Genomic DNA, 23,602 nt, shown 5'->3' with positions numbered 1-23,602 from the left:
AGCAGGAGAAAGATGATTCTTCTATGGGGCACCTCGGAGAATCTTGTTATGGGTCCCAGTTCAAGATGTCAGAATGAAAATGCAGAAGCGTATACAACGTTTCTCTTTTATTAGGCGATTGTGACAACGCATTTCGCAAGGGGTCCCTTGCTTCATCAGGTCATGTTAGCAGGACCTAAAAGCATTCTTTATATACATGTTCACATTTTGTGTGTATATATATATATATATATATATATATATATATATATATATTTACTTCTGTAGCATCTGAATATACACGTGCCATGTCTCCAATTGAGATACTATACCGATGCATCCAGATGTGCTATGTATCTTAATGAGATACTATGCCGATGCATATTTCTATTGTCATCTATATGTGCCATGTCTCTTAATGAGATACTATTCCGATGCATTTCCTTACCTGTCAATTGTTTTGATGTTGCTGCTCTTCACTTACTAAAAAATAATATTTTCCATTGTATATTTTATTGTACATTTTATTTTACATTTTATGCTCTTAGTATCCTTACCCGGATGCGGTGTCAATGCCGATACATCACATCTGGTAATTTAAGGGACATCATCATTACATCCCATCCCCCGCACTTTTTGAAAATGTGGAAATGTTTATAAAGAATGCTTTTATGTCCTGTTAACATGACCTGATGAAGCAAGGGACCCCTTGTGAAACGCGTTGTCACAATCGCCTAATAAAGAGAAGTGTTATATATGCTTCTGCATTCTCATTCTGACATCCCGAACTGGGACCCAGAACAAGACCCTCCGAGGTGCCCAATAGAAGCATCATCTTTCTCTTGCTGGACAAGTACTCTGCTGAGTTACTCCGGCATCAGTGCAACCATTCTACAATTTTTGGGCAATTTTATGTTGTCTGTCTGTTTCTGGTCACCTTGTGTTCCTCTCCTCCTTTTTTCCCTATCTTTCTTTTATTCTTACCTGGAGGGGTTTTATTCTTTCTGTCTTTTTTATTTTTTTATTTTTTATAGATCCTTGTGGCTGACCTGACAGTTGGTACATATTTTCTTAGATGCCTGAATAGTCCTGAAAAGATGAACAAAATTATTTTACAGATAACAATAAAAATAGGGTACAAATTATGTTTTAGAAGATACCCATTTCCCCAAAAATAAGTCCATAAAAACTTCCAAATTGTATTTTTATTGTATCAAGTTTATAAATCAAAATTGTAGAACAACACAACCACCTAGCTGCTACCAAGGTGCTTCTCAAACATGGCCACATGGCAACAGGATAAAGGAAACCGCACTGAAATGACAGTTGAACTGTTTTTATCTTCAGCGCAGAGAAGAACAGACACAAGAACAGACACAAGTTATCTTCAAGGTTTTATTGCATGATTTGGAGAAACTACTCGCACAAGAAATAAGATCGTGGCGGGATAAAACCACCTAAGCCAAGAAATGGTAGTAGATGTTCCCTACTACCATTTTTTGTAAGGAAATGCTAATAAAATGGAATGGGGCACTAACAGTTTGCTCAAGAAAATGACTGCATGTGATTACAAAATGAGGTGATTAAATTAGAGAATTTAAAGGAAGACTGACAAAACGAAGAGTGAAGTGGAGTCCCTTGGATCCGGGACAGCGTTTTAATCCTTCCTCACCCACTTTATTTTCCAACATGCCTTCTACTTTGTAGGATCTTAGCCCTGGTGGGACCCGTTGGCATTCATGATATGAACGTAATGAATTAATGGACCAAAATAAGTGGACATCTTTGTCCGCTAATGAAATAACATGAGCCTCCAATGACTTATTGCTTAGTAAGTCGTCTTTGTTGTTACAAGACAAAAAGAACGCATCTGCTTGCGAGCGTCCTTCATCCAATGCAGTGCTTGTTTTATGCTGAGGTTCACTGTCCATATCCATGGTAAAACTTAGTAGATGCTGCTGTATTCAGTGTGCTCTAGGTCCCAACAACGCAAAAAGTCCAAACACAAGAGAAGACCGCCACCACTGTATATCCTCAGCAAATCAGTTAATGATGTGACTGCAGTACGCCACCGCAACAGGTGTCTCTCATAAGGAACATCCAGCACGAAGTCCACGAAGAAAGTATAGCGGCACTCAGATAAGAAGTAATGATCCTTTATTACTTTGGTGATGGCAAGGACACTGCATGCAGTTATGTTCCTCTTGCACGTACGTTCCACAAGAGGAGACCTAAAACATTTTTTTCACAACAAGCTTCGTCTGGCTCTATGGTATTGACATGGCGGCGGCGCCGCCTCTGATATGCCTCAGCCATGGCAACCTGTACACAACATTTACTGCGCAAGCGTCCGCTATGCTTAGCGAAAGCATTAAGCTCTACCTACGCTTGCGACCATAATATGTTAACATGGAAAATGCATAATATATACTAATATATAAATACAATGTGTAAGTGATAGAAAAAAACACAACTAATGACTACAAAAATAGAAAGCGGAAAGAAAAAAAGAGGCCCTTACAAGAATACGCTTAACAACAAGAATTCTGGACAACGGATTCAGATTCTAATGCATCCGAAGACCAGACCCAATCCTCAATTAAAGCTGCAGGATCCCATTATCAAGCACAGAATCCCCCTTAAGGCGGAGGATCTGGCGGGGCTGCGGGAAGAAAGTGGGGAGCTGCCAAAATGAAACAAGTGTCTTGGGGAACATAGATGAAACTGGTAAGACAGATGTCAGTTATGTGATTAACCCCTTAAGGACGCAGCCCTTTTTCGCAATTCTGACCACCGTCTCTTTACGAATTAATAACTCAAAAGCTTTTACCGAATATTCTGATTCAGAGAGATTTTTCGTGACATATTCTACTTTATTTTGGTGGTAAATTTTCGGCGTTACTTGCATCCTTTTTTGGTGAAAAATCCCCAAAGTTCATGAAAATTTTGAATTTTTCTAACTTTCAAGCTCTTTACTTGTAAGGAAAATGGATATTCCAAAAAAAAATTGTTTTTATTCACAGAGGGCTTCAAAGTAGAGTAGCAATTTTCAAAAATTTCATGAAAATTGCAAAATCTGAAGGGACAGATGTTACAGAACTTAAACTTCCAGCATGCCTGGGCAGTCTAGGCATGCTGAGAGTTGTAGTTTGGCAACATCTGGAGGGCTACTGTTTGGGCACCACTGCTATGTAATGGTATTTCAGCTGCTGCTCTCTTGATCCGATGCATGGATCTGGTAGAAAACTTCCTCAATGTGCCTTTATCTGCATGAAACCGTCTGTCCTCAGAATCTGCCACAAATCTCTTAATAGTGTGATGATCACACTTAAGTTTTCATGAAATATATGTAATGTTTTCATACTTTGTCCAAGGCATTGAACTATTGCACTCTTTCCGGCAGCATAGAGATCCTTTTTTCTTCCCCATATTACTTGTAAATGGTGCTCTTCTTAACCCCTTAAGGACTCAGGGTTTTTCCATTTTTGCACTTTCGTTTTTTCCTCCTTACATTTTAAAAATCATAACTTTCAATTTTCCACCTAAAAATCCATATTATGGCTTATTTTTTGCGTCGCCAATTCTACTTTGCAGTGACAGTCATTTTACCCAAAAATGCACGGCGAAATGAAAAAAAAATCATTGTGCGACAAAATAAAAAAAAAACGCCATTTTGTAACTTTTGGGGGCTTCCGTTTCTACGCAGTGCATATTTCGGTAAAAATTACACCTTATCATTATTCTGTAGGTCCATACGGTTAAAATGATACCCTACTTATATAGGTTTGATTTTGTCGCACTTCTGGAAAAAATCATAACTACATGCAGGAAAATTTATACGTTTAAAAATGTCATCTTCTGACCCCTATAACTTTTTTATTTTCCACGTACAGGGCGGTATGAGGACTCATTTTTTGCGCCGTGATTTGAAGTTTTTATCGGTATGATTTTTGTTTTGATCGGACTTTTTGATCACTTTTTATTCATTTTTTAATGGTATAAAAAGTGACCAAAATACGCTTTTTTGGACTTTGGATTTTTTTTGCGCGTACGCCATTGACCGTGCGGTTTAATTAATGATATATTTTTATAGTTCGGACATTTACGCACGCGGCGATACCACATATGTTTATTTATTTTATTTTTTTACACTGTTTTATTTTTTTTATGGGAAAAGGGGGGTGATTCAAACTTTTTAGGGAAGGGGTTAAATGACCTTTATTAACACTTTTTTTTAAACTTTTTTTTTGCAGTGTTATAGGTCCCATAGGGACCTATAACACTGCACACACTGATCTCTCATCCTGATCACAGGCGTGTATTAACACGCCTGTGATCAGTGTTATCGGCGCTTGACTGCTCCTGCCTGGATCTTAGGCACGGAGCAGTCATTCGCCGATCGGACACCGAGGAGGCAGGTAAGGGCCCTCCCGGTGTCCGGTCAGCTGTTCGGGACGCCGCGATTTCACCGCGGCGGTCCCGAACAGCCCGACTGAGCAGCCGGGTCACTTTCACTTTAGAAGCGGCGGTCAGCTTTGACCGCCGCTTCTAAAGGGTTAATACCGCACATCGCCGCGATCGGCGATGTGTGGTATTAGCCGCGGGTCCCGGCCGTTGATGAGCGGCGCGATCCCGCTTCATATCGCGGGAGCCGGCGCAGGACGTAAATATACGTCCTGCGTCGTTAAGGGGTTAAGGACCACGGGTTTTTCCGTTTTTGCACTTTTGTTTTCTCCTCATCACCTTCTAAAAATCATAACTCTTTCAATTTTGCACCTACAGACTCATATGAGGTGTGAGTGAGTAAGCTTTTACACCTTGTTCACACTGGTGTGGTGCTGTGCGGCGTCCATTGCTGCCATGGCACGGTGTCTGTGGGGAGGCGCCCCCCTAGGACTGGTTTGAGTGGCATTGGGGCGGCTCTGCCAGTGGGTCATTACCCCTGTGGGCACTGGTGTTGCGGTGGTGGTGGTCGCCGCCGCCCAATGCTACCCTATTTTGTGCTAGGAACGTTAAGGGCCCACTCTAATTAGGTGGCCTTGATGTAGCGAGTGGGCTTGTAACTTTTGATAAAAATGTATACTAACGACCTGTTTTTAAATTTATGCTGAGAAGCAAGTAGATCAAAATACAATATGTTGATGTGCGACCATGTCTGTTTTCCCTACCTGAGTTCAGACTCATATGAGGGCTTATTTTTTGCACCACCAATTTGTACTTTGTAATGACAATCATTTCACCACAAAATTTACGGCGAACCCAGAAAAAAAATATTTGTGGGGCAAAATTGGGAAAAAGGTCATTTTGTAAATTTTGGGGTCTTCCGATTTATATGCAGTGCACTTTTCGATATAAATGACACCATATATTTATTCTGTAGGTCCATACGGTTACAATGATACCCAATTTATATTGATCTTTATTTCACTACTTAAAAAAAATTTATAACTTTTTTAAATTTTTCCGTACATGGGGTGGTATGAGAGTTAATTTTTTGCGCTATGAACTGAAGTTTTCATCTGCATCATTTTTGTTTTGACGAGACTTTTTGATCGGTTTTTATACATTTTTTTTTTTGAGTATACAAAGTGACCAAAAATACGCAATTTTGGACTTTGGTATTTAATTTACGAAAGCGCCATTTACCATGCGGTTTAATTAACATTATATTTTTATAGTCCGGACATTTTATGCACACGGCGATACCACATGTTTATTTTTTTATTATTTTTTATATTTTTTTATATGGAATTTGGGAAAAGGGGGGGGGGGGGTGATTTGAACTTTTAATAAGGAAGGTGTTAATGTGTTTCTTTTTTTTTTTTTTTTTTTACTTAAACTTTTTTTTCCCACTTTACTAGTCCCCTTAGGGGACTTTTAGGAGGAATCATTAGGTTCCTCATACACATGAATGTGGTTCATAAAACCACCTTGATCTGTGTGATCTACGCTCCATTGATTTAAGCCTGGTCCTGCCAGGCTTTATCAATGGGAGAGCCGGGACAGCCGCAGCTGGCCGCAGCAGTCCTCTGGCTACCTCCACAGTCGATAGCACCCCCCCACCCCCCCCCCCCCCCCGAGAGTGTTCACAGCTAACTTTGACAGCGGTGATCTAAAGGGTTAATAACCGCCCGCGGCGATCGCCGCATGTCAGCTATTAACGCCGGACCCCAGCTACAAGAATCAGCTGGGGGCCGGTATGGGAGCCCGCATCATACAACGGTTAACGCACATGGATGAGTATACACGTCCATGGTTGTTAACCAGTTAATAATGTGGAACATCCACCTTTAGTAGTTTTTCCTTAGATTGGGCTCACCTGGCAATCTAATTATCCCAGGTGTATGAGATTGTTTTCAGTGATCAAGAGCCCTGTGACACAATGCCATCCGTGAGTTAAACTGAAAAACAAAATATTTAATCTTTATTACCCAAAATAAAGACAAGAATTGCAGCACCATAGGCCACTATACAATACTCTCACCAAAAACTGAGGGCAATTATGGAAAAATGTATTCAAACTTTTCGAAAATTTTTAAAAACTACATACCGTACATAAAATCACAGGCAAATGAATGTGGTCAGAAAACACATACTGAAAAAGTGGTGAGTATATCTCTAGTGTAACTGTAAGAGCCGCATTGCATATCCAATGGTTAGTATGATTCAATGGTTCAGGTCTCTATCCTTGAATTGGTAACAAGAACAGTCTTCCAATGAAATATGTGAACCACATAGAAATAAAGAGAGGGATGCATTGCTAATAAACAGACATAATCACTTGCGAATAAAGGAAAAAGATGATAGTGATAAACAATAAATGATGGTAATACCCAGTCATGCACCTTATGAGACAGACTAAAGTGCTACAATGTCATGACCATAAAATGGTTAAAAATACATTAAAAAAGTGTGCAAAGGAAAAGCTAAAGGGGCATATATATGCATACAATATCTATGTGAAAATAAAATTATATTAAGAAAAAAAACTGTGTAAAAAATTAGCAGCAGAAAAAAGACTTTTGAACTATATAGTATTAATAAAATCCACTAGGGGATAATATGTGCTATGTATGTTTGAATAAAGTGCTTTGATATGCTTGAGTATTATGTTATAAAATTTGTAATAAGGTGACTTGGTGCCAGGCATATACAGGGTGGGCCATTTATATGGATACACCTTAATAAAATGGGAATGGTTGGTGATATTAACTTCCTGTTTGTGGTACATTAGTATATGTGAGGGGGGAAACTTTTCAAGATGGGTGGTGACCATGGTGGTCATTTTGAATCCAACTTTTGTTTTTTCAATAAGAAGAGGGTCATGTGACACATCAAACTTATTGTGAATTTCACAAGAAAAACAATGACGTGCTTGGTTTTAACATAACTTTATTCTTTCATGAGTTATTGACAAGTTTGACCACTTATAAAATGTGTTCAATGTGCTGCCCATTGTGTTGGATTGTCAATGCAACCCTCTTCTCCCACTCTTCACCCACTGATATCAACACCGCAGGAGAAATACTAGCTCAGGCTTCCAGTATCCATAGTTTCAGGTGCTGCAGAATGGGCAAAACAAAAATTGGAACAGGACCCTCAGTTTACGCAGAAGATTTTGTTCAGTGATGAGGCAAACTTTTATGTGAATGGTGAAGTTAACAAACAAAACCACCGCTATTGGTCTGACACTAACCCACATTGGATAGATCCTTCCAAGACTGTTGGAACACAAAAATTGATGGTATGGTGTGGTATATGGGGTACAAAGATAGTGGGGACATTCTTCATCAATGGAAACCTCAAGGCCACTGGATATGCAAAATTACTACATGATGATGTGTTTCCCTCTTTATGCACTGAAGCTGGCACGTTCCCTGAGTTTTTCCAGCAAGATGGTGCACCCCCACATTATGGCTGTCAGGTCCGAGCATTCCTAGATGAACAGTTTCCTGGAAAGTGGATTGGTCGTCGTGGGCCAGTTGAATGGCCCCCAAGGTCTCTCGATCTGACCCCCTTAGACTTTTATCTTTGGGGTCATCTGAAGGCAATTGTCTATGCTGTGAAGATACGAGATGTGCAGCACCTGAAACTACGGATACTGGAAGCCTGTGCTAGCATTACTTCTGCAGTGTTGCTATCAGTGGGTGAAGAGTGAGAGAAGAGGGTTGCATTGACAATCCAACAAAATGGGCAGCACATTGAACACATTTTATGTGGTCAGAAACTTGTAAATAATAAAAGAATAAAGTTACGTTAAAACCAAGCACATCATTGTTTTTCTTGTAAAATTCCCAATAAGTTTGATGTCACATGACCCTCTTCCTATTGAAAAAACAAAAGTTGGATTCAGAATGGCCGACTACAAAATGGCCGCCATGGTCACAACCCATCTTGAAAATTTCCCCCCTCACATATACTAATGTGCCACAAACACCAACCATTCCTATTTTATTAAGGTGTATCCATATAAGTGGCCCACCCTGTAGATCACAAAAGAAATAGAGGTAAAATATATATTATGCATCATGGTAAATTTAGTACACTTCTTAGAGGACTTATTCAGACTGTAACGGAAAAATTAATTAAATGGCCCTATAAGTTTTCATGTTCAGATAGGTATCTATAGATAAGGTGCATAACCAGGTATGTGACTTACAATACAACATAAGGTCAGTACATAATATGACGACTATGAGTTTATACAGGCGTTCTGAAAATTAAGCTGTAGAATCAAATAGAGAAAAGAGAAACAGAAGAGGAGAAAGAGGAGAAAAAAATGCAGTTAAAAATCTGCAAAAAATTTATTAACCCCTTAAGGACTGGGGTTTTTTCCGTTTTTGCACTTTCGTTTTTTGCTCCTTTCCTCCTTGCCTCTCTTTCAATTATGCACCTAAAAATCTATATGATTGCTTATTTTTTGCGCCACCAATTCTACTTTGTAATGACGTCAGTCATTTTGCCCAAAAATCTACGGTGAAACGGAAAAAAAAATCATTGTGAGACAAAATTGAAAATAAACCCCGCCGTTTTGTAACTTTTGGGGGCTTCCGTTTCTACGTAGTACATTTGTCGGTAAAAATGATACCTTCTCTTTATTCTGTAGGTCCATACAATTAAAATGATACCCTACTTATATAGGTTTGATTTTGTCATACTTCTGAAAAAAATCATAACTTCATGCAGGAAAATTAATACGTTTAAAATTGTCATCTTCTGACCCCTATAACTTTTTTATTTTTCCGCGTATGGGGCGGTATGAGGGCTCATTTTTTGCGCTGTGATCTGCATTGATAGGACTTATTGGTCACTTTTTATTCATTTTTTCATGATATAAAAAGTGACCAAAAATGCACTATTTTAGACTTTGGAATTGTTTTGCGTTTACGCCATTGACCGTGCGGTTTAATTAACAATATATTTTTATAATTCGGACATTTCCGCACGCGGCGATACCATATATGTTTATTTTTATTTACACTTTTTTTTTTTATGGGAAAAGGGGGGTGATTCAAACTTTTAATAGGGGAGGGGTTAAATGATCTTTATTCACTTTTTTTTTTCACTTTTTTTTTTTGCAGTGTTATAGCTCCCATAGGGACCTATAACACTGCACACACTGATCTTTTACATTGATCACTGGTTTCTCATAGGAAACCAGTAATCGATGATTCTGCCGCTTGACTGCTCATGCCTGGATCCCAGGCACTGAGCAGTCATTCGGCGATCGGACAGCGAGGAGGCAGGTAGGGACCCTCCGGCTGTCCTGTAAGCTGCTCGTGATGCTGCGATTTCGCCGCGGCTATCCTGAACAGCCCACTGAGCTAACCGGCACTTTTTACTTTCACTTTTAGCCGCATGGCTCAGCTTTGAGCGCGCGGCTAAAGGGTTAATAGCGCGCGGCACCTCGATCAGTGCCGCGCGCTATTAGCGGTGGGTCCCGGCTTCACTGTGACGCAGGGCCCGCCGTGATATGATGCGGGGTCACCGTGGGACCCTGCCTTATATCACGGGAGTGGGACCAAGGACGTACTCGTACGTCCTTGGTCCTTAAGAGGTTAAAAGCAAAAATCCCAGTCAATCTGGGAATTAGGAGACACTAGACAAAGTATCAGACTTACACGGAATTGGAATATTGTTTATAAAAATTATACAAAGCTTACATAGTCATTAAGACCATTTGGATGTAATGTTTTAAGGCAATGAATCCATCTCATCTTCAATTGGGCTAATTTCAGTTTCCAGTTGCCGCCCCTAGTTCCAACAAAGATGCGATCAATGCCTTTTACCATCAGTCCTTGTGGGTCACAATTAGAGATGAGCGAACTTTTCAAAAATTCGATTCGGCCGATTCGCCGAATTTTCAGAAAAAGTTCATTTCGATGCAAATTTTTTAGCGGCGAATCTATATTAAAAAAGGCTATTTCTAGCCTACAGACAGCCTCAATAGGGGTATAGAACACTTTTCTGTGTTCTAACACGCATATGGAGTGTGCTGGGGTAGTGAAAAATACTGTTGTTCAGAATAACATGCAGATTACCGGCATCGCTTTTAGAATCACTGCCGCAGAGCGGCACAATGACAGAGCCTGGAGGTGGCATCAGTATGAGGAGACCATATAGTGGCTGAATGACACAGCGTGAAGGTGTTGGCATCATGATAAGACCATATAGTGGCTGAATGACACAGCTTGGATGAGGCTGAAGCATGAGGACACCATATAGTTACTGAATGACACAGCGTGGAGGTGTTGGCAGCATGAGGAGACCATATAGTGGCTGAATGTAGACCCTTGACAGATTAACAGGTACAAATTGCAAAAAAATGCGCAACAATACGCCGAAAAACTCTGTATTTTTGTAAAACGCCAGTCGGTGATTACTTTTGCCAGGACTTTCACTGTATCTAGACTTGTTACAGATACAAAATAGTAGACTGCTTTTATATAGGTATGTGGTATGCACGTATGAGGGCAGACAAATGCACTACAGTCTGCTGAAAAAAACTATTTTTGAACAGCAGCAGGACACAACAGTGCAGCACCACAAAAAAAAAAAACTAAACCAGGGATTAAACCCTAAATTTCACTCTGTCACAGAGTGTTAAGAATGGTGTGCACTGGTTTTTATACCATCTATACACAATTATAAGCAGCATATGATTACTTGTGGGGAAAAAAGCACAGAATTGCGCTGAAAAATAAGGTGATAAGGTGGTTCATAAAGTTCAGGCAGCTTGTTGATATGTATGAGGCAACAAAAAGCTATCTGCCCCTCTCTGATGAAATGCTCAATAACGTGAATAGGAGGTTTATGGCGTAAGATCCTTCTCAGTGAGAACAACCAAAGCACTGCACTTCTGTCCGTCTACAATGCTGATGTGACTAGCAGTTGCCAGTGGTACGCTGTGGTATAAGCAATTCACACACACACACACGCAGTCCGTCCTCTCTCTCTGAGTGCGTGGATGAAATGAACAGCAGCAATATGGCTGCCGATTATATAGGGCTGTGACATCTCAGGGGTTAATGAATGCTGATAGGCTGCATCTCGCATGTGATACAGGGTCATACCACTTACCTCCCTTCCCGCTGTACTTTCCCGCCCTCCCATAATCCCCTGCCCCATGTAGTGACATGTGGATCCACCATTTTAGGTCTTCTTTAGCCTGGAATGCTGTAAAATGGAGTTTAATGAAGCGATTCGCGCTATAGAATCTCGTTGATATTCGCATTAGTTGCCAATCGAATATTTCATGAAATTCGAAACAAATTCAGGTTCGTCAACTTCGATTCGCTCATCTCTAGGCACAATCATGATGGAGTTTGAAATGTCATGGTACAGTGGTGAGTTTCAGCAGGTCCAGTTCCTCCTTTGCTCCCAGGATCCCGAGAATTTGTTCTCTCGTTCTTTTTTTCAGCTCTCTTGTGGTCATGCCTATATAGATAGATAGATCCACAGGGGCAGGTAGCATGATAAATGACACCTATCGTGCTACATGAGATGTTATGAGTAATCTTAAAGCTTTTTGTTCCATCAGAATTTTTAAATTCTGTGTCTTTACAAATATTGGGACAAGCCACGCAATTGCCACAAGAGTAGCATTCCCATTTCGGTTTCCTGGCATTAAATGGTGATTTTGCTTTTTGCAAAGTGACTTCTGACCAGTACATCTTTCAAATTTGGAGATCTACGGAATGTTAAGGATGGACTTTCTGATATATACAATTTGAGTACAGGGTCCATAGTCAAAATTTTCTAGTATCTGGATAGAATGTCACGTACTTGGGGAACTTGAACGTGATAGGTGGTAATTAATCTCACCTGGTTGTCGGTGTCCCTCCTGGGTTTTGATTGGCCTCAGTTTTTGGTGAGAGGAAAATATTTAATCTTTGTGACACTTAAATAGAATTAGGATAATAATTTGGAACATGGTGTAGATCACATGAGAACAATACATAAGGGCAGACATACAGTGCTCAGGTTTTCAGGATTAGAAATAGTAAAAATACCAAAATACGGCAGTGATTGCCACAAATTGCTTTTACAGAAAGATGCAACCTGGATCCTACAAACATATGCCCTAGGATGACAAAAATTATATGAGCGTATTCTTGCAAGGACCTCTTTTATTATTATTTTTTTTCTTTACTCTTTTTCTATTTTTTTGTAGTCATTAGTTGTGTTTTTTCTATCACTTACATATTGTATTTATATTAGTATACATTATGTATTTTGCATGGTAATAGGTTATGGTCGCAAGCGTAGGTGGAGCTTAATGCTCTCGCTAAGCATAACCGATGCATGCGCAGTGTGTTGTGTACAGGTTGTCGTAGCAACACCGGGCACTGACACATATCAGGGGCGCCATCGCCACGTCAATACCATAGAGCCAGAAGAAGCCTGTTGTGAAACAAACTTGTAGCTCTCCTCTTGTGGAACATACCTGCATGCGGAATGTACCTGCTTGCAGTGTCCTTCCATCTCCAAAGGATCATTCATTTACGAATGAGACTGCTATGTATAAGGTGGCATCAGTTTTTTTTGACATGACTCCATCAGACACCTCTAACATAATGCAGAAATGCAGTATAAATCAACCCCATCCCCCCCCCCCAAACCCCCACAAAAATAAATTGTTTTTTTGTATGATTTTTTTTTTTTTAACGCCCAGTGATGGATATATTCGCCATGAGCGGGTGCTTATTCCCACAACATGATGACTATATCCATCAGGAACTTCAACTGTCACAGACAGCTGCGCGTCACTGCTAGCTGACCAAGGACCAATCGCAGCGGTCCCTGGCCCAGCTAATACATATTTCTTTCTGAGACAAAAGTCTTGTGGTCCACATGGGGTCACGTGTGGGTGTGGGGTACTGCTCTGCCAGCTCTGATCCTTTTGCAGGCGTGGAGTAGGGTCTATAATTCATATAATGATGCCCTGAAAGCCAAAGGGGGCTCCTCTCCTCCTTGGTCCAACCAGGCAGTCAGGCAACCAGATATGGCCTAAATAGGGGTCCTGCCCAGGACGAACAGCGTAATAAAATATGGGGACGCATTTCCTCCATTTCAGAAGCGACATACCAAAATGATGTCCCACAAATAAAGCATTTGTGGGGAAAAAAATTCTAATTTTTTCCACTGACTTTGAAGTAATTCCAGCCACACAATAAAAACTCAACATACTACTTCCCTAGGAGAATACTTTAGGGGGTGTAGTTTCAAAAATGGGGTCACATCTGGGAGTGTGGTATTGTTCTGACAGCTAGAATGCTTTGCAAGATGAAGTGGGGCCTATAATTTGTATAATGATATCCTGAAAGCCAAATGGCGCTTCTCTCCTTTTGGGTCTGGCCAAAGCGGGGGTACTCCCTAACAGGGGACAAGTAGCGTAATACAAATTGGGGTGCATTTCATTCATTTCAGAAGCTATTTTTAAATAATTTATCCCACAAATGATGCATTTGTTAAAAAAAAACCACTTAGACTTAAAGGAAAACTGTCGGCTTTCTCCCCCTGCACTAACCAGCGGTACATAGTTACATAGTTAGTACGGTTGAAAAAAGACATACGTCCATCAAGTTCAACCAGGGAATTGAAGGGTAGGGGTGTGGCGCCATATTGGTGAAGGGATGGGATTTTATATTTCTTCATAAGCATTAATGTTATTTTGTTCCAGGAATGTATCTAACCCTGTTTTAAAGCTGTTAATTTTTCCTGCTGTGACCATTTCCTGAGGTAGACTGTTCCATAAGTTCACAGTTCTTATGGTAAAGAAGGTGTGTCACCCCTTGAGACTAAACCTTTTCTTCTCCAGATGGAGGGAGTGGCCGCTCGTCCTTTGTGAGGGTTTAACCTGGAACAGTTTTTCTCCATATTTTTTGTATGGGCCAGTAAAGGGGTACTCCGCCCCTAAACATCTTATCCCCTATCCAAAGGATAGGGGATAAGATGTCAGATCGCCGCGGTCCCACTGCTGGGGACCCCCGGGATCCCCGCTGCGGCACCGCGCTATCATTACAGCACAGAGCGAGTTCGCTCTGTGCGTAATGACGGGCGATACGGGGGACGGAGCAGCGTGACGTCATGGCGCCGCCCCTCGTGACATCACGGCCCGTCCCCTTAATGCAAGTCTATGGGAGGGGGCGTGACAACCGCCACGCCCCCTCCCATAGACTTGTATTGAAAGGGGCGTGCCGTGACATCATGAGGGGCGGAGCCGTGATGTAACGATGCTCCGGCCCCTGTACTGCCCATCATTACGTGCAGAGCGAACTCGCTCTGCGCAGTAATGATAGCGCGGTGCCGCAGCGGGGATCCCGGGGGTCCCCAGCAGCGGGACCGCGGCGATAAGATGTCTAGGGGCGGAATACCCCTTTAATATACTTATATACATTTATGATATCCCCCCTTAACCCCTCAAGGACTCAGGGTTTTTCCGTTTTTACACTTTCGTTTTTTCCTCCTTACCTTTTAAAAATCATAACCCTTTTCAATTTTCCACCTAAAAATCCATATTATGGCTTATTTTTTGCGTCGCCAATTTTACTTTGCAGTGACATTAGTCATTTTACCCAAAAATGCACGGCGAAGCGGAAAAAAAAATCATTGTGCGACAATCGAAAAAAAATACGCCATTTTGTAACTTTTGGGGGCTTCCGTTTCTACGCAGTGCATATTTCGGTTAAAATTACACCTTATCATTATTCTGTAGGTCCATACGGTTAAAATAATACCCTACTTATATAGGTTTGATTTTGTCGCACTTCTGGAAAAAATCATAACTACATGCAGGAAAATTTATACGTTTAAAAATGTAATCTTCTGACCCCTATAACTTTTTTATTTTTCCATATACAGGGCGGTATGAGCACTCATATTTTGCGCCGTGATCTGAAGTTTTTATCAGTATGATTTTTGTTTTGATCGGACTTTTTGATCACTTTTTATTCATTTTTTTAATGGTATAAAAAGTGACCAAAATACACTTTTTTGGACGCCATTGACCGTGCGGTTTAATTAATTATATATTTTTATAGTTCGGACATTTACGCACGCGGCGATACCACATATGTTTATTTATTATTTTTTACACTTTTATTTTTTTTATGGGAAAAGGGGGGTGATTCACACTTTTATTAGGGAAGGGGTTAAATGACCTCTATTAACACTTTTTTTTTACATTTTTTTTTTTTTTTGCAGTGTTATAAGTCCCATAGGGACCTATAACACTGCACACACTGATCTCCTATGCTGATCACTGGCGTGTATTAACACGCCTGTGATCAGCATTATCGGCGCTTGACTGCTCCTGTCTGGATCTCAGGCACGGAGCAGTCATTCGTGGATTGGACACCGAGGAGGCAGGTAAGGGCCCTCCCGGTGTCCGGTCAGCTGTTCGGGACGCCGCAATTTCACCGCGGCGGTCCCGAACAGCCCGACTGAGCAGCCGGGTCACTTTCAGTTTCACTTTAGAAGTGGCGGTCAGCTTTGACCGCCGCTTCTAAAGGGTTAATACTGCACATCGCCGCGATCGGCGTTGTGTGGTATTAGCCGCGGGTCCCGGCCGTTGATGAGCGCTGGGACCGACGCGATATGATGCAGGATCGTGGCGCGATCCCGCTTCATATCGCGGGAGCCGGCGCAGGACATAAATATACGTCCTGCGTCGTTAAGGGGTTAAACGTCTCTTCTCAAGACTAAACAATTGTAACTCCTTTAATCGCTCCTCATAACTAAGATGTTCCATGCCCCATATTAGTTTAGTTGAGCTCCACAGTGTCCCTTTTATGGAGTGGTGCCCAAACTGAACAGCATATTCCAGGTGAGGCCGTACCAATGCTTTATAAAGGGGGAGTATTATGTCCCTGTCCCTTGAGTCCATACCTCTTTTTATGCATGACAATATCCTGCTGGCCTTGGAAGCAGCAGCCTGACATTGCATGCTATTCTGTAGTCTGTGATCTACAAGTACACCCAGATCCTTCTCTACCAGTGACTCTGCCAGTTTAATCCCCCCTAAGACATACGACGCATGGATGTTATTAGTACCCAGATGCATAACTTTACATTTATCCCCATTGAACCTCATTTGCCAAGTGGATGCCCAGACACTTAGTCTATCCAAGTAATCTTGTAACATATATACATCCTCTATAGACTGTACCGTGCTACAAAGCTTTGTGTCATCTGCAAAGATAGAAACAGCTGTTAATGCCATCCTCTATATCATTGATAAATAAATTAAACAGCGAGTCCAGTACTGAACCTTGGGGTACACCACTAATAACCGGGGACCAATCAGAGTACGAATCATTGACCACCACACCAATGTTCAATCCAGTTACAAACTAAAGTTTCCAAACCCAAAGACCTTAACTTACCTGTCAGACGTCTATGAGGGACAGTATCAAATGCTTTGGCAAAATCCAGAAACACTATATCCACAGCCATTCCTCTGTCAAGTCTTCTACTCACATCTTCATAAAAGCAAATTAGATTGGTTTGACAACTTCTATCCTTAGTAAACCCATGCTGGCTATCACTTATAATACAATTATCCCCTATGTATTCCTGTATGTAATCCCTTATAAGTCCTTCAAACAATTTACCCACAATGCACGTTAAACTTACCAGTCTATAGTTTCCTGGGGAAGACTTAGAGCCCTTTTCGAAGAGTGGCACCACATTCGCCTTGTGCCAGTCCCTTGGCACAATACCAGACACCAGTGAATCTCTAAATATCATGAACAGGGGTACAGATATTACTGTACTTAGTTCTCTAAGAACTCTTGGGTGCAATCCATCTGGCCCTGGAGATTTGCTCACATTTATATTACTTAACTTACCTTGTACCATTTCTACATTAAGCCAGTTCAGTACATTACATGATGTGTTACCAACACTGACCTGTCCAATGTCAGCTCCTTCTTCCTTAGTACATACAGAACTAAAGAACCCATTCAGTAGCTCTGCTTTCTCTTTATCGCCTGTGACAACCTCCCCATTATCATTATTAAGGGGTCCTACATGCTCTGTCCTTGTTTTTTTTGCATTTATATATCTAAAAAAAATATTAGTTTTGCTTTCTTTGGCCACCTGTCTCTCATTTAGAATTTTTGCTGTTTTTATTACATTTTTACAGATTTTATTAAGCTCCTTGTACTGTTTAAATGTTATAGCTGACCCATCAGATTTGTATTTTTTAAAGCTATTTTTTTGTTGTTGTTTATTGCTCTTTTAACATCATTTGTCAGCCATGTAGGATTTAGTTTTAATCGTTTATATTTGTTCCCCTTGGGTATATATTTAGCTGTATAGTTATTTAGAGTTGATTTAAAGATGTCCCATTTACCTTCTGTATCAGTATTTGACAACACCTCCCCCCAGTCTATGTCCTGTAGTGCAGCTCTCAGCCCAGGGAAATTTGCCTTTTTAAAGTTATATATTTTTGCCTTCCCCGCCTGTCTTTGTTTTCTACATTTTAAGTCAAAAGTAACTATATTGTGGTCGCTATTACCAAGGTTTTCCCGCACAGTTACATTACCAACCAGCTCTGCGTTGTTGGAAATGATCAGATCCAACAAGGCATCACTTCTTGTTGGGTCCTCCACAAACTGGCCCATAAAATTATCCTGCAATAAATTTAGGAATTGTCGCCCCTTTGTAGATTTAGCCAACCCCGGACCCCAATCTATATCTGGATAGTTAAAATCTCCCATTATTACCACTGTACCTGCCCGGGCGTCCCTCTCTATTTGTTTATGCAGCCGAACTTCTATCTCTTCAGTGATATTAGGGGGTCTGTAGATTACACCAAATATTATTTTTTCAATATTTCCCTCCTTTTGTAATTCTACCCACAGTGATTCCACATCCTAAGAATCATCACACACTATGGCATCGTTCACACTGACTTTCATACCACTTCTAACATACAGACAGACTCCACCACCTTTTCTGTTCATTCTATCTTTGCGAAAAAATGTAAACCCCTGCAGATTGACAGCCCAGTAATGCAAGGAGTCCAACCATGTCTCAGTGTCTCAACTATATCAATATGTTCCTCCAGTATCAAGGCCTCAAGTTCCCCAATTTTATTTGCTAGGCTTCTGGCATTTGTGAACATACACTTTACATTTCCATCCTTTATGCTATTGGGGTTAATGGGATTCAAGGGTGTAAGTTTTATTTTCCTATGAAGCCTATTCCTATTAACTATTCTAAACCCTCCCTCCGCTCCACCCCCAGGTACATTTATAATTCCCCCCTCTCTATCTACACTATCTTCCCCCTCTTTGCTGTAGGTTCCCTCCCCGCAAGTCCCTAGTTTAAACACTCCTCCACCCTTCTAGCCATCTTCGCTCCAAGCACAGCTGTACCCTCCCCATTGAGGTGCAGCCCGTCCCTACAGTAGAGCCGGTAGCAGACAGTGAAGCCGGCCCAGTTCTCCATGAACCCAAACACCTCCTTCCTTCACCAGCTTCTGAGCCACTTGTTTACCTCCCTAATCTCCCGCTGCCTCTCTGTTGTGGCTCATGGTACAGGTAATATTTCAGAAAATACTACCTTGGAGGTCATTGCCTTAAGCTTGCGGCCTAAGTCCCTGAACTCATTTTTAAGGACACTCCACCTACCTCTTACTTTGTCATTGGTGCCAATATGTGCCATGACTGCTGGGTCCTCTCCAGCCCTGCCCAGCAACCTGTCAACCTGATCTGCAATGTGCTGAACTCAAGTGCCAGGCAGACAACACACTGTTCGGCGATTCCAGTCTTTGTGACAGATCACCCTGTCTGTCCCCCTAATAATTGAGTCCCCCACCACTAGTACCTGTCTGGCCTGCCCTGTACTCATCCCTCCCTCCTTACTGGAGCAGACACCCCCCTGGTGGTCAGAGGCAGTATCCTGCTACAGTTCTGCTAGCTCTGTAATGGCATCCCCCTCATCTGCCAAGCGGGCAAACTTGTTGGGGTGTGCCAGTTCAGGACTAGCCTCCCTGACACTTTTTTCCCTACCCTGCTTTCTAACTGTAACCCAGCTAACTGCCTGACTGTCCTGCACCTCCGTCCCACTATCCTCCCCCACCTCTACCCCAGAGAGTACCTGCTCAGTGAGCAGGAGACTCCTCTCCGGGTTGGTAATGCGTATCTATGTTGCAAGCTGTTCCTCTAGATCCAGGATCTGGGCTTCCAAATGAACAACTCGCTCACATCTCACACAGCAGTGTGCACCTTCAAACTGCTGCTCAAGGATTGCATACATCATGCAGGATGTACACTGGATTGCATTTTCCAACATAGAGGCCATCTAGTTATGGGGATTTCACAAATGTATAGGCAAAAACAGACAGTCAAAATTACACTTCAAATTTTTTGTAGACCTTGTGGTTTCAGAAATTAACACTCACAGTGATCTCAACCTCCTGCTTTCAAACTCCTGTTTTTGAAACTCCTCTTTCAAGCCCACTCTTACACAACAACACTCAGAAAGAGAAAGCTCAATAAAGAGTCCCAAGCTAAGATTTATACACATGTGCCCAATCAACTCCTCCCCCTAGAGGTAGAACAGAGAAAGAGAGGGGAAAAAAAAAAAAAGCAGAAGGGTGTTTAAATTCTAACAGTTATCCCACTGTGTGCAAGAGAAAAAGACTTACCCAAAATATGAATGTGGACTATAGGCAATCACACCCACTCCACAGATTCACTCCGCTGCCTGGTAGTGCGGGGGACGCTGATCAGTTTGATCCTTACCTTGCCCGGATCCGCTGTGCTGTTCGGCTGTAATCTTCTATTTTCGGTATATGCAAATATTGATGAGCTGGGCGGCGCTGCAGCCAGCGGCACTGACGTCAGAGGTCCAGTTAGCCCAGCCGCTGCCAGTTAGAAGCTAATTTGCATATTCTGAAAATAGAAGATTTCGGACAAACAGCGTGGTGGATCCAGGCATGGTAAGGTTTAAACTGATCAGTGTCCCCCACACTACCAGCCAGTACTGCTGGTTAGTGCGGGGGGAGAAAGCTGACGAATTTACTTTAACGTTTATTCGACCATTAAAGAGGATCCAAAGACTGGTCCTAAAACCATCAAAAAATACACACTATATAATAATGAAATAAACAATCGATGCCCAGGAACAACAATCGGGATCTAGGCCTCAGGTAAGTAAAACAAACGATAGAAAATTAGATAAATAATGGTTACTCTGCCAGTCATATAGAAAATAGAAAGGAGTATGATAAAATAACAACTCCTGACTAAAGGTGGGGTGCAGGTAGGGGAAGGAGCTAACGGGGGTAGAGTTGACCAATATGATGCAAATGGCCACTACATCACAGTCTCCCTAATTTTCCCTCTCGCTACACCTAACCCTAGGCGGAGTTGATGCCCTGATAAGGGTGACCCCGCTCTGGAACCTAGTCCTGTACTGTTCCTATATACCCTGTAGTAAGGGAGGCAAGATAAGAGGCTCACTGTCTCACTGGGGTATCCTGAGTTCCTAATTTGGATAGGGAGGAATAACCCTAAAATAACAATGATGTATTGTGAGCTTCACTAAATATATCAGTTCCTGGGTACACTCTTAATGGAGGAGTGGATCCTGGGACATATACTTATGATAAATCATATAGAGAAACTTGTTAAATATGATAACATCATAGATGTTATCTCATTACACCCTCTGATTGCAAAAGGAATGGTTAAATACCAACCAGGAGGATAAGAATATGCCAAAAGGTCACAGTGACTCCACTTGAGTCCTATACCACAATTAGATGTACCATTGGTAGGTATCATTAAATGCAGAGTGGATAGTCAGCTTAATAATATACAATGAACTAGTACAGTGCATAGATGGTAACAAAAAGTATGAAAGCCTATACTTATCAAAAACAGTTAACTGGTCAAGAAGAAACCAAAATGTCCTAATGCCATTTCACTCCCCTCTTTCATCAGGGGAGGATCTGGGGGCTGTATAATAGTCATAGACAATCCTTGATGGCCGATCATGGAGCAGAGTAGATGAAGACTGCTGGTAGCCATGTTAGATGCCAAAACTCCCAGAATAAATGAAGATGCACGTCCCTCCATGCAGGCAACCCACCCAATCAGATACATACCTAAATCGATGTGCACTGGCTATTGGATGGTAGCCACAATGATGCAATCTGATCTTGAGATTGTGATCAGAGTAATGTGAACCGTAAAATACGACCGATGCAAAATCGATGCCTCGTTTCCGGTCTGCGAGCGCTCCCTATGAAATAATAGCATCCTACTTTCTAGGAAAGTTGGCTCCCGGTCCGGACTCTGCTTGCGATCACATGACCACGTCACATGCGCAATCATTTGCTGCAGCTTCAGGTCACATGATCGGGAAGTAGCCTCTCGGTGATGTATGATGTAGATTCCAGCATCCATGGCAACACGAGTACTCCCATGGTTTGGGATGCAGTGGCCGTTTTCCTAAAGCGCAATCATAAACAAAATAAATAAAGTTGCAGTAATAATTAGGGGAGCCGGACTTGGATTAATGTAGCGAGGCAAGATGGGGGAGACTAATAAAAAGAGATAAATGTAAGACACTAAGAAAACTTGAAAGATGGCACCTTAGGCATGGAAAACACAGCAGAGTAAGTGACTTCACTTAATGCTAAACCATGCTCCAAATTACTGGAAAAAAAAATGAAGATCTGGGCCAGACAAAATAAAATAGAGCTGGTCCTATACAGGTGGAATGCAGTATTCAGAAAAGTTATAATTAAATGCAAAACCACCATTGAGGTATAACATGGATTGTCATAGTCCATGAATATAAACAAACAGGGCCCTATCATGTGCCAATAATGACCAGATTTGGACACTTATATAGTCCTATCAGGTAGTTAGTGGCAAAATTGTACGATTGCATTCTAGCCTCAGACTACATTCCTGTAAAAAGACATGGTGAAAAATAGAGAGGGGTAGACATTGACCAACTAACTGTAAATAAAAGGGGTGAAAGACAAAACCTCATTGAGGCCATGTGGAGCTACGGATCTGAACCTATAGATCCAATAGGTTTCTTTCTGCATTGATAGTTTATCTAAATCACCCCCCCTCGGGGATGGATGAATGACCTCGAGGGCTGCAAAAGAACACACATTTGGGTCTCCTCTATACATCAAGTGTACGTGTCTCACTATAGGTGTGTCCTGCTGATGTAAAATGGCGTTAATGTGTTCACGTATACGGCGGCGGAACTCCCTAGTGGTCTTACCAATATAATCTTTTGGGCAGCCACATTGACACAAGTAAATTAAACCCTTAGTGCGGCAGTTTACGAAGTCTCTCAAAAATCTCACAAGTCGTGGAACTGGTGTTAATTAGAGATGAGCGAATTTACAGTAAATTCGATTCGTCACGAACTTGTCGGCTCGGCAGTTGATGACTTATCCTGCATAAATTAGTTCAGCTTTCAGGTGCTCCCGTGGGCTGGAAAAGGTGGATACAGTCCTATCCACCTTTTCCAGCCCACCGGAGCACCTGAAAGCTGAACTAATTTATGCAGGATAAATCATCAACTGCCGAGCCGACAAGTTCGTGACAAATCGAATTTACTGTAAATTCGCTCATCTCTAGTGTTAATCTTAGTTTTACGCATATAGGTAGAGGCTTTGCACCCACTGCACCTAAAGTTACCTACAACACAGCGATCTAGCCACGTACTTGGTGGGACAGGTCGGGTATAATAGCTGTGGGTAAGACAATCCCCCCAGATTTCGCCCTCTCCTATACGTGACTAATGGACGGTCGGTTATAGCCTCACTAAGGAGGGGGTCCGCCGGTAAAATAGACAAATTCTTTTGGATATTAAGAACTTCCCTTTTGCTGGTGTCTTTGGTGTCCTATGATCCTCATAAGACCAATAGAGGGTTTTGGTGGAGTGGGGGCCATTGGAATCTGTCCTGAAGTTTTTCAGCTTCATGATAAAAATAGTGATCTGTAGAACAATTCCTCCGGACCCGTTATTTTTGCAGCCGGGCACAGAAATATGGAAAATTTAGCAGTACAGTTGTCCTTTAACCCTTGCGGAATATCTTCTTGGGGTGGTGGTGGTGGGGGTGCGGGTCACAAATGCT

General features: G+C 41.7%; 1 protein-coding gene across 2 annotated transcripts in view; it reads left to right on the top strand.

The window, feature by feature from the left end:
* LOC130356362 (gastricsin-like) overlaps positions 1-23,602 on the top strand; it is a 94,525-nt gene that overhangs the window by 14,060 nt on the left and 56,863 nt on the right. The window contains exon 1 of one of the 2 annotated variants that reach the window (XM_056557770.1): positions 21,867-22,114. The exons of the other annotated variant lie outside the window; for it this stretch is intronic. Coding sequence (XP_056413745.1) covers positions 22,098-22,114 — 17 coding nt within the window. The 5' untranslated portion in view covers positions 21,867-22,097. Of the gene's footprint in view, positions 1-21,866; positions 22,115-23,602 lie in introns of those variants that run through there. 2 annotated transcript variants of the gene reach the window in all.

This window comes from Hyla sarda, chromosome 2 (genome assembly GCF_029499605.1).
Source record: "Hyla sarda isolate aHylSar1 chromosome 2, aHylSar1.hap1, whole genome shotgun sequence".
Lineage (NCBI taxonomy): Eukaryota > Metazoa > Chordata > Amphibia > Anura > Hylidae > Hyla > Hyla sarda.
This window is presented reverse-complemented; position numbering and strand designations above follow the sequence as displayed.